We start from the raw sequence: 14,060 nt of genomic DNA, 5'->3' as shown, positions 1-14,060 counted from the left end.
ACTCAGACCGACGTGACCGACAATAGCGAGCAGGATGGGGAGCCTCAGACTGCAGAAGATGAAGGACCCTCAGAAGAAACTGGTGAGATAATATCATATTGTGACTGTGCGTGCTGCACAATACTGTTAAACCTAACATTTAAAGAATGAAGTGCATTGCAGCGCTCTTGTATTTTGTATGCGATGATGTGAAATGTGTGGACTTTGCAGATGTGCTGATGACAGCTGAAGAAGCTGAGACTCAGACGTCAGACAGTGTTGGAAACTCTACAGCCACAGGTGAGACTTACATGTACACATGCAAAGACAACAAATAGTCAAATAACTCGGATATCTTCTTCAACAAAAGTTTCAAGTAAAACACTTTAAACCTACTTAATATGCAGTATATGGACATGCATGATAAAATGCCTGTTGTGCTTGGTACTGATGTTTTCATTTGCATGCTGGGTAAATTATTAAAGTACTAAATATTGCAAGTATGAGTGAGAGTGGGACAGAAACCTATAGGGGCTTGTATGAAAATCATACCCAGGTGGTAAACATTTTTATATTAAATACATTTTAATATTCATTTTGTGAAATGAATAGTCATAATTTGTGAAAAGTCACCCATTTTCTGATAATGTAACAGTTTTAGAGTTGTTAAAAGTTGAAAATAACAAAACACTGGTATCTTCATACATGTTTTTCTTTTTAGGTTTAGTGTTCTTGGATTCCCCTCATAAAAACAGTACAATTAAAACACAATAAACAGCGGTAAACACAAAAAGTATGACCTACTCTGTCCTGCAAAATTTAGGAAGTGTACATTTGTGCTGTTTGATCTTTGATATGATTTATTTTAATTCCATAATTCATGTATGTTTGATTCAGATCAGGAATGTGAGCTCACATGAGTGTCTGTGGTTTTTCGAAACACAATATGACCGAGACGACAGGGGTTTTTATGACTGTGTGTCTCCTTCATGTGATGATCGCAGTGAAAGTGCTGCTGGTGCCAGAAGGTCATGTGATGACAGTGGCGTTCGTCATTGGTCTAAGCATTCAGGAGCTGAAGGGTCAACTCGCCTCGGAGCTCAGAGTTCCTGTAGAGGTGCTGCAGATCTCTCTGGACGGTGCGTCTGTTTCTCTTTGGTACTCACAGATGATTAGTGTTTGGTGGTCAAAGGTCAAGGATGCTGTGTGCATCATTATACTCTAAAAAACACTTTTATTGTCGTTATTTAGCAAATTAACACAGGTACAGACTGAAGGATTTATTGTATCTTATTAATAATTGGTGGAGGAATATAACCATGGGTCAGTATCTCCAGCTTTCTAGCAGGGGAAGGATTTGAAGAGCTATGAGAGTGACTGGTAAACTGTGTTCACCAGAAAATCCCAATGAAAACAAATACGATCACAGCAGAACATTAACCTGTGGTACACTCTTAGAAATAAAAGTGCTAAGTAGAACCATATAAAGTTCTTCAGCTTGTCCTCATAGGAGAACCCTGAGTGTTACCAAGAACCCTTTTAAAACCCTTTATTCAGGAAAGGGGTTTTAAAGGGTTCTCTAGATCAAAATGGTTCTTACTGGAACCATTAATGTTACCAAGAACCCTTGAAAAACAAATGGTTCCAGGTAAAACCTCAGCCCTTGTAGAACAACACTTTTGGAACCCTTATTTCTAAGAGTGTATGGCCACTCATGACCCCTCTTTTGAAGTAAATCAATTGAATTGTATCAGATTATCTCAGAAACTAGTAACAAAAGGAGCCAAAGGTAGTTTTCACAGATGTTTCTGTGAATGAAAGAAAAACACGAGTACATTCTAATTTTCCCACTTAAAAGACCTAAGTTCCTATTTTTATATTAGGAACTTTTATATTATTAGGAAAATATGCACCAAACTCTTTCTTTCTTGTTTCTTCAATACGAAATCAATATATGTGAATATATCTGTTATTTTCCAGGAAGGGTGCTGGAGGAGAAGCAGAGCCTGATGGAGCTCGGCGTCCAGCCTCACAGCTCCACTCGACTGGAGATGAGCTCCACCGATCCAACCGCACACCCACTGCGCCCCCTTCACCCCCCAGACCATGACAACATGCCAGATGTGATCACTGTCCGAGTCCAAAGTGGTATGAAGAGCCGTAAAGCATGCTGCGTAAATCGCCGCCAAATCCCTCCAACAAAACATTTGGCCCCAGAGCTTCAGAACATGCACATATTTATACACACACACACCCAAGGTGTATTATGTAATAAATCTAAAAAAACTGGCCATAAAATCCTCCTAATATGTCACAGAGACTCAGGAATAATGTTCATATAACAAACTGAACTCACCAACAACAACAGTACAGACAAAGTATTTGCATTAAAAACATATTTTGCAGACTGCAAATCATGTTTATATTTTGAGATCATGTTTTGGCATGTGGCGCCACCTACCACCATCTACCAATCATTGCAGTCAGTAGAGTCTCAGCTGCTGTGTGAAGACAGGTTGCCAGTTACGTCAGAAAACGAAACCTAAAAGACCTTGGTATTTTGAATTTGAATGTAGTAACCATTTTTGGCCACATTCTTGCATATGGCACCTTTATGCCGAGAAATCTCTACAGCAATTGGAAACATTTATAGAAATGGAGAATATTATATCTTCTTGAAAGTATAATTTCAGTTCAAATTCAGTCACTCACGTCCATTTCTAAAGACTTAATCACTTTTGTTTGTTATTTTCCAGATGACGGAGCGCACCAGGAGGTGGTGTTGGAGATTGAGCGCTCTCTCCAGCAGAAGGCCTTCTTGGGCGGCTTCAGACACCGACTCACAGGGATGGAGTACCACCACGCTGCCGCCCAGACTCTGCCCAAGAGGAGACCTGACAGAGGGGTCGTCGTCTTCAGCCGTGACACCCAGGTGACTCAACAAAAATACAAAATCACTGAAAGATAGTCAATACAAATAGAAAAACAGTGGATTAAATGTTGAAAAAAAAGCAGAACAAGCTGAGAAGACATGCTGTGGTTTGTGTGGTGCGTTTAAAGGTCAATCGTTGACAAAACAGCATTCTCATTCAGGCACGAGACAGGACATAACACGTGCAAATTGAACAATGTAATTACACAGAGACAGTGACAGATTGTAAAATGAGATTCTCGAAAACATGGCTAATAATCACGGGCCTCCGTCTCTGCTGAGCATTGGTCATGACTGTGTGTAAGTGTAAATGAAGGAATCACAATGTAATGTACAATGCTTGAGTGTGTTTTTTGACCAATGCTTTAGAATGTTTAACATGCAACAATGCAACACACACAAAAAAATCAAATCCAGGTTCAACCAAGGCGCTTTCTGTGTGTACATGGTTTTTCTCTAAATCGATCGTAGGAGTGAACGAATGTGAGATTGAATGCTTGTTCGTCTCGGAATGGGCTCTGGGATGGATCTGACAACCTGTCCAGGGTCCACCTGTAACCCTATGTTTAGTGGGATTGGCTCCAGCTCCCTCATGTGCAAGATAAAGCTGTTGACTAACAAACAAGACCCTGTGGACTGTGAGTTTAATAGGATGCTGTAATCTAAATCAACATAGACCATGTACATTAGCTCCTACAGACAGAATCCAATACTCTTTTTTTTATTGTAGTAGTCCAATACTCCTGGATTGTATTGCCATAAATGTATACACCTTAACCGGGTGTATTATAATAGATCCCCTATATTGTACACACCAGCATTTGAAGTGAAGTTCCGGTACAGTAAAAATACTTTAAGTACAGTACAGTAAATTAATATACTTTGTTACCTTCTGCCACTGAAAGAGCTGCAGGTGTGAGGCCTGTTACATGACTGCGATTAGGTTTAGCAACGCTTCCATGGAGACAGGAATGAGAATGTTTAGCCTTAAGTGAACGCACAGAGACTCACAAATCCTGATAAACCTCCAGTCGTCTAAAAGGTGTCATCGCTGTGGCAGCAGCTTGAATATTTACAGGAGGTGTCAGTCGTTTGCTTCCAGTACATCATCCAGATAAGGTGTGGAGTGGAGTGTGAGTCAACAGAATCTGCTGTGTGATTTTCTGATTATTCCCCCTGAATATAATTACCTTGATTGTTGATCAGATTTTGTGCTGCATGGGACATGATTTAACGCAACACAATGTAGGAATTCAACCTGCAAATAAAGTCTCCAAGATCATTCTGATAGTTACAACAGTGTTAATGATACTCCCGTCAAAGCCTGAATAGGTCCACATCACCTGCAATGGCACTATGCTGAGTGGTGATCAGTTCGATTCCCGGCTCTGCTAGCCTACATGCTAGTTCACGTAACCCTTCTGTTACTATCCTGTCATTGCCGATAGGATTTGGTGGAGTGCTTCTCATTAACGTAACCCATAGACCGTTTGTGATGTCTAGCAAATTCACTTCCACAGAACGATCGTCCAATCACAGACAAGATTCACCAGCACGTCACACGTTTGTGACGTCAGCTTCTCAGTACCATAATTCCTATACGGCTCAATAACTGCCAGTAATAAATGAAAGTGATAGGAATCTTAGAAAAAAACCCTCTCACTGAACTTCTTTTGATAATTCTACAGCCATAAAATCAATATGAATCCAGGCGCTGTGAATATCATGACGTTCATAAGAGGCTTAATCCCAAATTTCCCCTGACAGCTGTGCCGGCAGTGTGTGAAAGATGTGTAATAGACAAAGCTTTGAGTGGTCATCCAGACTAGAAAAGTGCTCCGGGTTTCCGGTTGAGAAAAACAACTCAATTCCCGAGATAAATGATCCAGGGCAGGTCCAGATGAGATTACCCTTGGTGGAGAGTCTTCTCGCGTTATAATCTGGTAATGGCAGATTGAGTGTGACATTTTCCTGAGAGGCAATCATTTTAACATAAAATGATGCTTTGTGTGTGTTTGTTTTGTTATGCAGTAGTTTGGTTCTCAGCAGGTGTGCGTGCACCTTCATCAGATGAGGAGTAGTGTGTGCCTTCACCCTCCTTCAGATCTCACTGCCACACACATGTACTGCATGTGTTTCTCGTACTTACTCTAATGATGCTGACAGAAGTACATACATGAAGACACGCATCACCGGCCTGTAATGAGACCTCTGTGTATTTGTTGTTCTCCTTTACAAGTGACAGAAGAGCAGCCTGTGGCCTTCATGAGTCAACCTTCTGTCTTTCTTCTTAGCACGTATACTTTACCCAGTCCATCAAATGTTATCCACCCTTTATTAGTATGAGAATTGTGTCACATTTACATGTGTCTCTACTGTACCTCCTGCAGACTCAACAAATAAAAATGGGCAAATAGGGTGACACAAATGAGAAACTATAAATAAATAAGAGCTGTTGTTTTTTTACCCAGCTGTCACGGCACAGTGATCTTTGACCCTTAACGGTGTTGCTATAGTTGACAGGCTGGATCTGATGTGTTTGAAGGTGCATGTCTACAAATTGGTCATGGAAACATTGTTTACTCTCAGTGTGATCAATGGTATTATTCTTCAACCAACACAACACGTGTATAGACGTCCACGAGATTGGTTTTCCTAACTCCATCTCTCCTTTATAAAGTCTATCTTGAGCTGAGTCATTAAGGCACTGGTTTCACACGAGTGGTTCGCGGGGAAAACAGGTTGCACCAATTAAACTTATATCGTGCAGAGAAGGACTTGAACCTCCGGCTCATTTATAGAACAGGTAGAATTTCTACTGGCTGTTCTTGATGTTCGTTTTTAATTAATTATGTCTGAGCAGTCAACATTCGGGCGCTTGGACAATTAAATGAAGGTCAGAAGTTTTCAGAAGAGGTATTCAAGTGTGTTTTCTCACGTCACTGCTGTAGTCGGCGTGTTGACTGTTTTACGCTGTGTGAGTTTAGTTAATAACCAGGATAAACTTGGTTACCCACTTCCTCCAGCTGCCTGCAGCACCACAGTCTGTTTCCTTGTGCTCAAAGTAGAATTGCAAGACTAGTAATGTAGACTTGGGATGGGGGGGAAAACTGATCTGTATTCTCTGTTTGTGTTCAGTGTGAGCACAGTTAATTGAACCATACATTGTCTGCGTTGTGTAAATGAAAAAATGCATGATAAATATTAAATACTAATTAGCTTAGCTTCAAGTATGGGGCTCCCAACACTACAGTCAGCAGTTTATTTCTCAACAGGCCCATCACACAGTATCGTGTTGACTTCATTTTCTGCTTACCTTTAAACTGATAGTTGAGCAGGAAGTGTCACTGGACATCCCACACTTTTCTCCACTGAAAGCTCTTCTCTCCCCACACATCTGACTTCCTCCTGGTTGACTGCTGCTGTAGTTAAGTCCTATTGATTTGCATGGTGAAGCCGCTCATCTGCTGCAGTGTTAGCCTACAGTTGCTCATTATCCTCCTCGTCACCATCCTTACCTTTTTAGGGGTTCATCGTGCAACTATTTGCATTTGTAAAAAGACAGCAAGTTCTGCTTTTTTGAAATCTTAACTTTGCAGCAGTACATATAATTATTCTCGGCCTTGAGATCCATGTTCACTGGCTCTCAATGTTTACCCTTTGTTTTACCTCACTGATCTGTTCTTTACGTCTCCAACCATGTCTTTGTACTATAAAAATGCTATCATGTGGCACTTATATAAATAGCATACCATTCAGATGCATGTAAAACAGCTACGCTGACCTTTTTGACTCGGTGAGAGACTTTAAAAAGGTCACTGGTGATTAAATGTTTAACGTTATTTTGGTTCTCGAGCTTCATCAGTCTGTGTCACAGGCCTGCAAAATGGAAAATGTTAACCCAGCAGCTTATTTTTCTAGCAGTGGCCCTCAATTAACAACCTGCTGCCTGAGACCTCAGCTCTGGCCTCGAGATGTTCACTGTCGCCCATGCTTCTCTGCATTACACAACTCATCCATATCAGCACAGCAGCTTATGTCAAAGTCTGCCTGCGAGTCAGAAAGTTCATCTCTCCAGAGGCCCAAGTCACAAGATTTGATTAATACCTCCACACTTTAAATCTCTTCAGGACTTTTCCCCACAATGATTATTTATATCAGTGTGCAATTCAACCAGAAACCTGCATCTGTCCCAGCTATGGAGGATCTATAGCCCCTTGACCCTCATGTGGAGAAAAGCTGTCGACAATGGAAGGATGTATTTATTTCCACTGTTTTGAAGAAAAAAAAACACCCACAAATCCATCAATAATAATAAAAACACCCAAAAAAATCATTAATTTTGTGGTCCTCTGCATTAGTTGGTGTCAGCCTCTGTGGGCTCCATCTCATCCATACCTTGGCCTGTCCACCAGTTGAAGGAAGCCTGAACTGCTCAGAGATGCACTTACACTGAAGATGGTGGCCATTTTGAGGGCCAGATGTTGCAGCCAGCCCATCTTGATGTTGTTGGCAATCCACTCCACAAAGTAGCTGCTATTCTTGTCCAGCATCTGTTCGTTCTTCACCTCCTTCATGAGACAAGGTGACTGAGGTTGCTGGAGGAGGATACGATGGGTTTGAGAATGCAGATGTTAAACAGGGCCTCATTATCTATGTAGAAGGTCTCCAGTCCTCTGTATTCTCATCCATCTGGTAGACAGAGAACCGTTGTTGTTGTATATGTTGTAATGTTAGCATCTTCAGCATTTGCACTAGCATTTGTTTACATGATGACATCATCTAGTTTTGCAAAGGCTGAAGCCATAAAAGGTTGACTACATCAAAGCCATTTGTGACAGATTTGGGGCTCATGCAGATGCAGCATTACGGATGTGTCCAGTCAACAAGAGTTCAGGTTGTTGAGAGCAGTGATTGGATGGTTGGTTAAAAATCAACACATTCAAACTGTCCTGCTTCTTTCTGGAAGCTGCTAAGTACTAGCCAAGAAAACAACCGCTCCATTTCCGTCTTCTTTCCTCAGGAGTTAAAATAACTCCTCACCCACCGCCAAAAACATGGCGGAAACAAGTCTTGACGAGTCGTCCGACAGTGATGCATATTGGCAGTGCGACTGTCCTATAAAGTGTATCAGACCAAAGGTGGAAAAGGTTGAAAGCTTGGTTGAAGATAAAATAAAATCTATGGCTAGCACCTCAACCGACAGTCTGAACAATTCCAAGTCCACTGAGATCATTGGCGAGGCCGTGCAAGCCACAGAGGAAAAAATCCTCCCTGAGATCCACCAGGGGGTAAGAAGAGCAGCTTCTGACTCACTTTTTTATCTTAGGAAAACAAACACTTTTGATTGGCTTGTCCTCAAACGAAACATAACTATGGGTTGTATGCAGGAATTACAACCCATAGGTACGTTTTGAAACTAGACGGTCTTATAAATAGCAGCAATCTGGTACCTTGGGCGTGTCGTAATCAAGTACTTTCAATGAGGTTATCACCAGTAGTTTGCAACGTGGTTAAAACCCTGTCTTTTTTAGCCATAACACTTACATCACAAACACCTGTGTGTAGTTCAGGGGTTTGACCAAAGCGACCCTTATAGTTGCGTTTTACTTGGAGGCCTCGTAACAGATTGCTTGCTAAGTCTTAGATGTTGTGTTTATGATGCACTGACTGAAAGACTGCAAGTGTTTTGACCCCTGTGTCAGAGAAAGACACAGTTAAACATGTAGGTCCATCTTTAATTTTCACCTTTTTTAGAATAGAATTTTCTTTGGACTATCTGAAGAGTGCTGAGAACTTGCACTACTGACTTTGATGCTTGCGCGAGCTATGTGGTCCATGTGAGAGCAACCCACATAGAGGAGAAGAAGAGATCAAAGTCTACCTTCATTTTCAATGACAAAAATACAGACGTTGCATTTTTCTTTTTCAAAGACAAAATTTAAAAGCAAGCATCAATGACACATTTTGAGAATACGATACTCTGTTTCACCCATGACTTAAGCTAGTTTTCTCAATTCTATCCGTTTCTCTTGGCACATTGTATTTGAAAAGAAAGCTAATTTTCATTTAGGTGCAAAACATGTCATCACTTTGTTTTTGCAAGTGATTTGCGACACTTTCACTTTGCACTTACGCCGTCGAGACAAATCAGTCATCACATGGGTCTTGTTTCCCTCCCTCTCTGATCACATCAGATTATTATTGACCATGAACTTTGAACTTTTCTTAGAAAATTCACGGACACTCTCCTACCCATGACGCCTACGTTTACAGTGTGTGTGTGTGTTTTGTGTTGTGTTCAAACCATGAGCCAAAAGAATTATGTCTTTAGAGTGACCATGTGGCTGGATCCTCAAAACATTGAGTATGAATCATTTTGTTCATGACAACACACACATATATGCCTGCTGAAGATAAAATCATATTTATACTGTTAAATTATATATTTTTTTCTGTCTCTCAGACCCAGACAGGCAAGTCTCATGGTCAGCAGACATCGGTTAATGTCTCCACCCAGACGACCAGGATTGGCTGCTACATCTCCTGCATGAACGACAAATTGGTCACCCCTGGCAACTATGTCACCGCATACGAGTACCACCAGAGGAGGCTGAAAGCTGTAGGTTTTGTGCATCATATTGTCAAGAGTTGGTTGTGATTTTCTTCAACTAAATGACAAACCAAACAGCTTAGACGAGCAATGCTCCTTCTATTATGCATTTAAATTACAATTTAGTGCTAAAATTACATACAGTAGTCACATTTCAGGGCAACAGAGTAACAGTAATGTTACAGGTACAAACAATTAACTTACATTAAAATATAACTCCCATGGACACTTTTACAAGTAGTATATAGTGCTGTATCCTCTTTTCCAAATATGGTGACCTTGTCTTTCCCTCCCAGGTGATCTGTCTGCAGTCGTACGCTCGTCGCTGGTTGGCCCAGAAGGTGGTGGAGCAGCTGAAGATAGATCGGGATCGAAGGTTGGCCTGGCACGAGCTGCGAGAGAAGAGGAGGAGGCTCGAGAAGGAAGAGCAGTTGAGAGAACTCCACCAACGCTGGATGCGACCACAGAAGAAGGAGGACTTAGATCTGCTTTACCAGGCTCTCGACAGTACGTGGACAGGACTGCGCGAATGGTGGTTTCTCCTTTGCCGTTCTCCTCTAAATAACATTAGCGGCGTTTGTGTACGTTTCAGATTGGAGGTGTGAACAGGAAGACATGATCAACGAGACCATGCACGGAAGTGAGAGGAAGGCGGCCCTCTGCTGGCTGCTGGAGCAGGAGACCGAGTTAATTGCCAGCATCGGGCGTCACAAAATCACCGTCCAGAACGACATCTACGACAGAGCCATCAGGAACTTCCTGGACAAGGTCAGAGGTCATTGCTCATTATGTTTTTTATGTTTTGGTCAATGTGGAATTCTGAATTATTTTGATTGTAGACTTAGTGCTGAAGCCGAGGCCAAAAATGTTATCAACAGTCAATATCGGAGAGAAAGTTGAATGGATCAGATAATTCTGGTTTAAATTAGAAATTTTCACATTATGTGGATACCAGGGTTCCCATAGTACCTTGAAATCCTTGAAAGTTTTTGAAAATCAGCCCAAATAGACATGGGTCATTGAATGTACTTGAATTTTGTGCAAGAAACTGCGATATTTAGGCAAATGGCTCCTTTGTTTGTTCCAACGCCACCTACTGTTTAATGCCCTGCATTGCTTGATGTACGTAGACATCAGCCTACGCAGAACAGATGAGTCATATCTACTTGCAGTGTTGCGGACACTGTCCACTGTCTCTGTCGCCATTTACGTGAGATTCAATGAGCGGTGTAACATTAAGCAAGATAGACTGAATTCTCCAAGATCTCCAAGATAAGACTGTGATATTGTATCATTATGGTAATGGACACCATTAGCGTAATTAGCATTGATGCTAGTCCAATTATAAGTTTCCCTGTGTGCGTTTCAGTCTGCTGCTCCTCATCAGTGGCGAGCGGTGGACGGACAAATGATCGAGATGGACAATCAACACACCATCAGAGCCAGAGAGCTACGAGATCTGTACAACGACATCAACCTTCCCGCGAAGAGCGAAGAGCAGAGACACCACATTCTGATGACACTCAAACACACTGTCAAGGTAGTCAGCAGAATTCAGACACATTGTGTAAACAACAACGTTAAAACTCCATATAAAAGTATCATACGACACATTCAGTATCGCATTATCATCACAAACCTGATCAGTTGTTGTTTATATGAGCATCACAGTGAGTCTTTTGCACAACCGTACCTTTACTGTGCAGGAGCATGAGTGTCAACTCACCCGGGACATCGTGCAGTTGATTGACAGGGAAGTCGACCTGATGAGTAAACGAGTAAAGTCGTCCAAGCTGGAGGGGCTGAGGAAAAGGATCTGCACACTGTTCCTCCAGTTCATCAAAAGGCCAGCCTTTAACCCTGAGATGGCCAAGCTGCTGAAGGTGAGCAGAGGATCCTGACAGTCTGAAGTCGTGCTTTGGACAATATTGGATATAAATTGTAATCTTAAGTCTATCCTATAGTTTCCGCAGAAAGCCTGTCAGGAGAAAACCCACATACTCCGCTGCATCAGCTGTCATCGCTACAAAAGCTGTGCGCAGGTGATCCTGGCTGCCAACGCCCGCCTTAGCGGCCGGTGCCAAGCGTGCGTGAGGCTTGACAACATGGCTCGATTGCACAGCGACTTAACCGGCTACAGAAACATCCTGAGCAGACTGAGAGACGACGAGCAGCAGCTCAATGAGAGCGCCAAGATCCCCTTCCTGCTACAGGTGATCTGCTGCATGTTCCCTCCTCTGTGTGCAATTGTCTAAGGCCTCCTTGTATTTATCTGAGGATTATTTGTTTGTGTTTGGTAGTCTAGATCATGGATCATAGATAAAAATTAATGTAGTCTTCCGGTTGCAAAACAAACTCCCATTTTGACAGTTTTTGAAACCTGAAATTCATAGACATCACCTGCAACCAGGCTCTTATAGCACTTAATCAGCTGTCAGTCACACTGTCCACTTATATGTGCTGTGCTTTTCCTCTAAATGGGAACATAATTTACAAAATTGACGTAATTTGCTACTGAAGAAGATCTGAATCTAGCACCGGAGACCATTAACTCTGCAGAAAAATGTTCACTGATATTATAAAGTTAGAAGTTGCTTCAAGTGCTACAACCATCCTACTTCCTGGGCTTCACTTTTCAGCACAGAATCTGCCATTTTTGTGGTAAATCCTGACACCGACATGTGTGTGTGTTTTTTTTACAGGTGGAGGACGTGGAGCACATGGTGGAGAAGGTCTGGACGTCCTGTTCGGCTCTAAACACCAGCAGTGTGCTCCATGACCTGGTGTTTGTTCGCTGGGAGCGTGAAAGGGACTGGAGCCCCTGGAACTGCATACTTCTGTCCACAGAAGAGATTTCAGCTCACCTGGAAGTGCAAGACGTCCAGGGGGTCTGTCATTTCTACAAACACACACTTTAATTTTGTTTGTTTGAGTAGGTGAACACGAGTATCACTACTTCCTGATAAAGTTTCTGGCTTTGGTTAATATTTGGTAAAAAAGGACCATTAGTTCCTGGTTCCCAGAACTAGATTACACCTAGATTGCATTTTAGTGGTCTTTTAGTGGTCCTTTGTGAGTTAAAAGCTAAGCTGACGCCTGAGGTCTAGAAATACAACAAAACCAAAACGTGTTCATGTTACACTGCAAGGACACGGCCTTGGTTGTGTTTTTGAAATAAAATATATTGTATTCTCTTATATATTTAATCCTCTGATACCTGCTTTCTTTAGGCATATGCAAAGACATTCATCCACGGGATTAAATACAAACACATGCTGGCTCGACGCTACTTCAGGCAGAACCCGGTCATGGCTGAGTACCTGGACGCTCAGCCGGCTGAAACCCAGACCAACCAGCTCCTCTCCAGGCTGGTCATGACAGCTGAGCAAACATCTGAGTCATCAGCCTCATCAGCCTCATCTTCTTAAGAAACACTTCACCACACTGTGGTTTCTCTTTCATTCACTACTCTTCTCTCTCTCTCTATGACACAAAAACTCTAACTTGCACTGTTTTGGTGAACTTCATCAGGAAAATGGTCTGACAAGTATCAATTTTTATAAAATTATAGAAATCAATATCATAACATAGTCCAATATCAATTAGGACCATATTATAATGATGATTCAGAGTCAAACGATAATCAAACTCCATCCTAGTGACTAGAAAACAAAGTCAGAGAAACTCTCCACAACCTAGACGTATGAAAATGATTGGTTTTATAATTAAATAACTAATAAATTCAAAAGAGTTTCTTTGCAAATTGTTACAATCATGTGAATGGATTATTATGTTTTATTTTTTTTAAAGAATGCTTTGTTTTTTTTCCCTTAATATGCAAAAAAGCTGATTTAGTTTTTTTTTTTTTGTGAAATAAATAATATTTATGGAAATACTTGATCAGTGTTGTATTAGATTTTAAACTGGGCCAAAAAAGTGTTTTTACCTGTGTGGGGATGAGAGAAGTGGTTCATTTGTCACAATCGTTGCCCTTGGGAAGAGGATTCAAATGTGTCTTTGTAAACGGACTAGTTCTAATCTCTTCTTATCATCAACATTGGCACAGACAAAGTCAACTTTAATGTTTTTTTCCCCCTTTTTTTTATTCACAGACAACTGTGGAGCTTTGAAAATAGTAGAAAGTTCAGCTCTGTCAGGCTCTGGCAGCGGGATACACAGAGAGTGTAACAGAGAGTTCCTTTTATTTGTAACACTTAAAAAAAGATGTGTGTTCCTTCTGTTTATTGAAAAACAAATACTTGCACGTATATAGCCTATAGTTGGGGAAATGAAAAACATTTTTTATCTTCAATTTCAATCAAAATGTTAATGTAATTCCCCCTTATGTTATGTTTTATATATGGTGAAAATAAATAAATCTGCATTGTGATAGTGTGAGGTATACAGTCAAAGGTCAAAGGTCACAAAAACAACCTACACCTGTTTTATAGCCCTCCAAACTTTAGGATAAGCAGCTGACCGTCGAAGAGGACAAGATGAATCACATGCTCCATTTTCTCCTCTTCTCTGTTCTTC

The 14,060-nt window shown here is 41.3% G+C and overlaps 1 protein-coding gene across 1 annotated transcript; it reads left to right on the top strand.

Annotated features, from left to right (window-relative positions):
* On the top strand, positions 1 to 12,952 carry iqub (IQ motif and ubiquitin domain containing; the record flags this gene model as incomplete). Its single annotated transcript, XM_083893756.1, has 13 exons — positions 1 to 82; positions 211 to 279; positions 984 to 1,118; positions 1,960 to 2,127; positions 2,736 to 2,911; positions 9,378 to 9,533; positions 9,821 to 10,031; positions 10,117 to 10,292; positions 10,894 to 11,064; positions 11,231 to 11,407; positions 11,498 to 11,737; positions 12,227 to 12,412; positions 12,755 to 12,952. Exons 2-13 carry the CDS (start codon positions 219 to 221, stop codon positions 12,950 to 12,952), a joined length of 2,055 nt encoding a protein of 684 aa, XP_083749882.1. The 5' UTR covers positions 1 to 82; positions 211 to 218.
* Between the last annotated feature and the right edge of the window lie 1,108 nt (positions 12,953 to 14,060).

This window comes from Microchirus variegatus (genome assembly GCF_963457635.1).
Source record: "Microchirus variegatus genome assembly, chromosome: 8".
NCBI classification, from domain to species: domain Eukaryota; kingdom Metazoa; phylum Chordata; class Actinopteri; order Pleuronectiformes; family Soleidae; genus Microchirus; species Microchirus variegatus.
The sequence above is the reverse complement of the archived record's forward strand: the minus strand, read 5'-3'. Positions and strand labels throughout refer to the sequence as shown.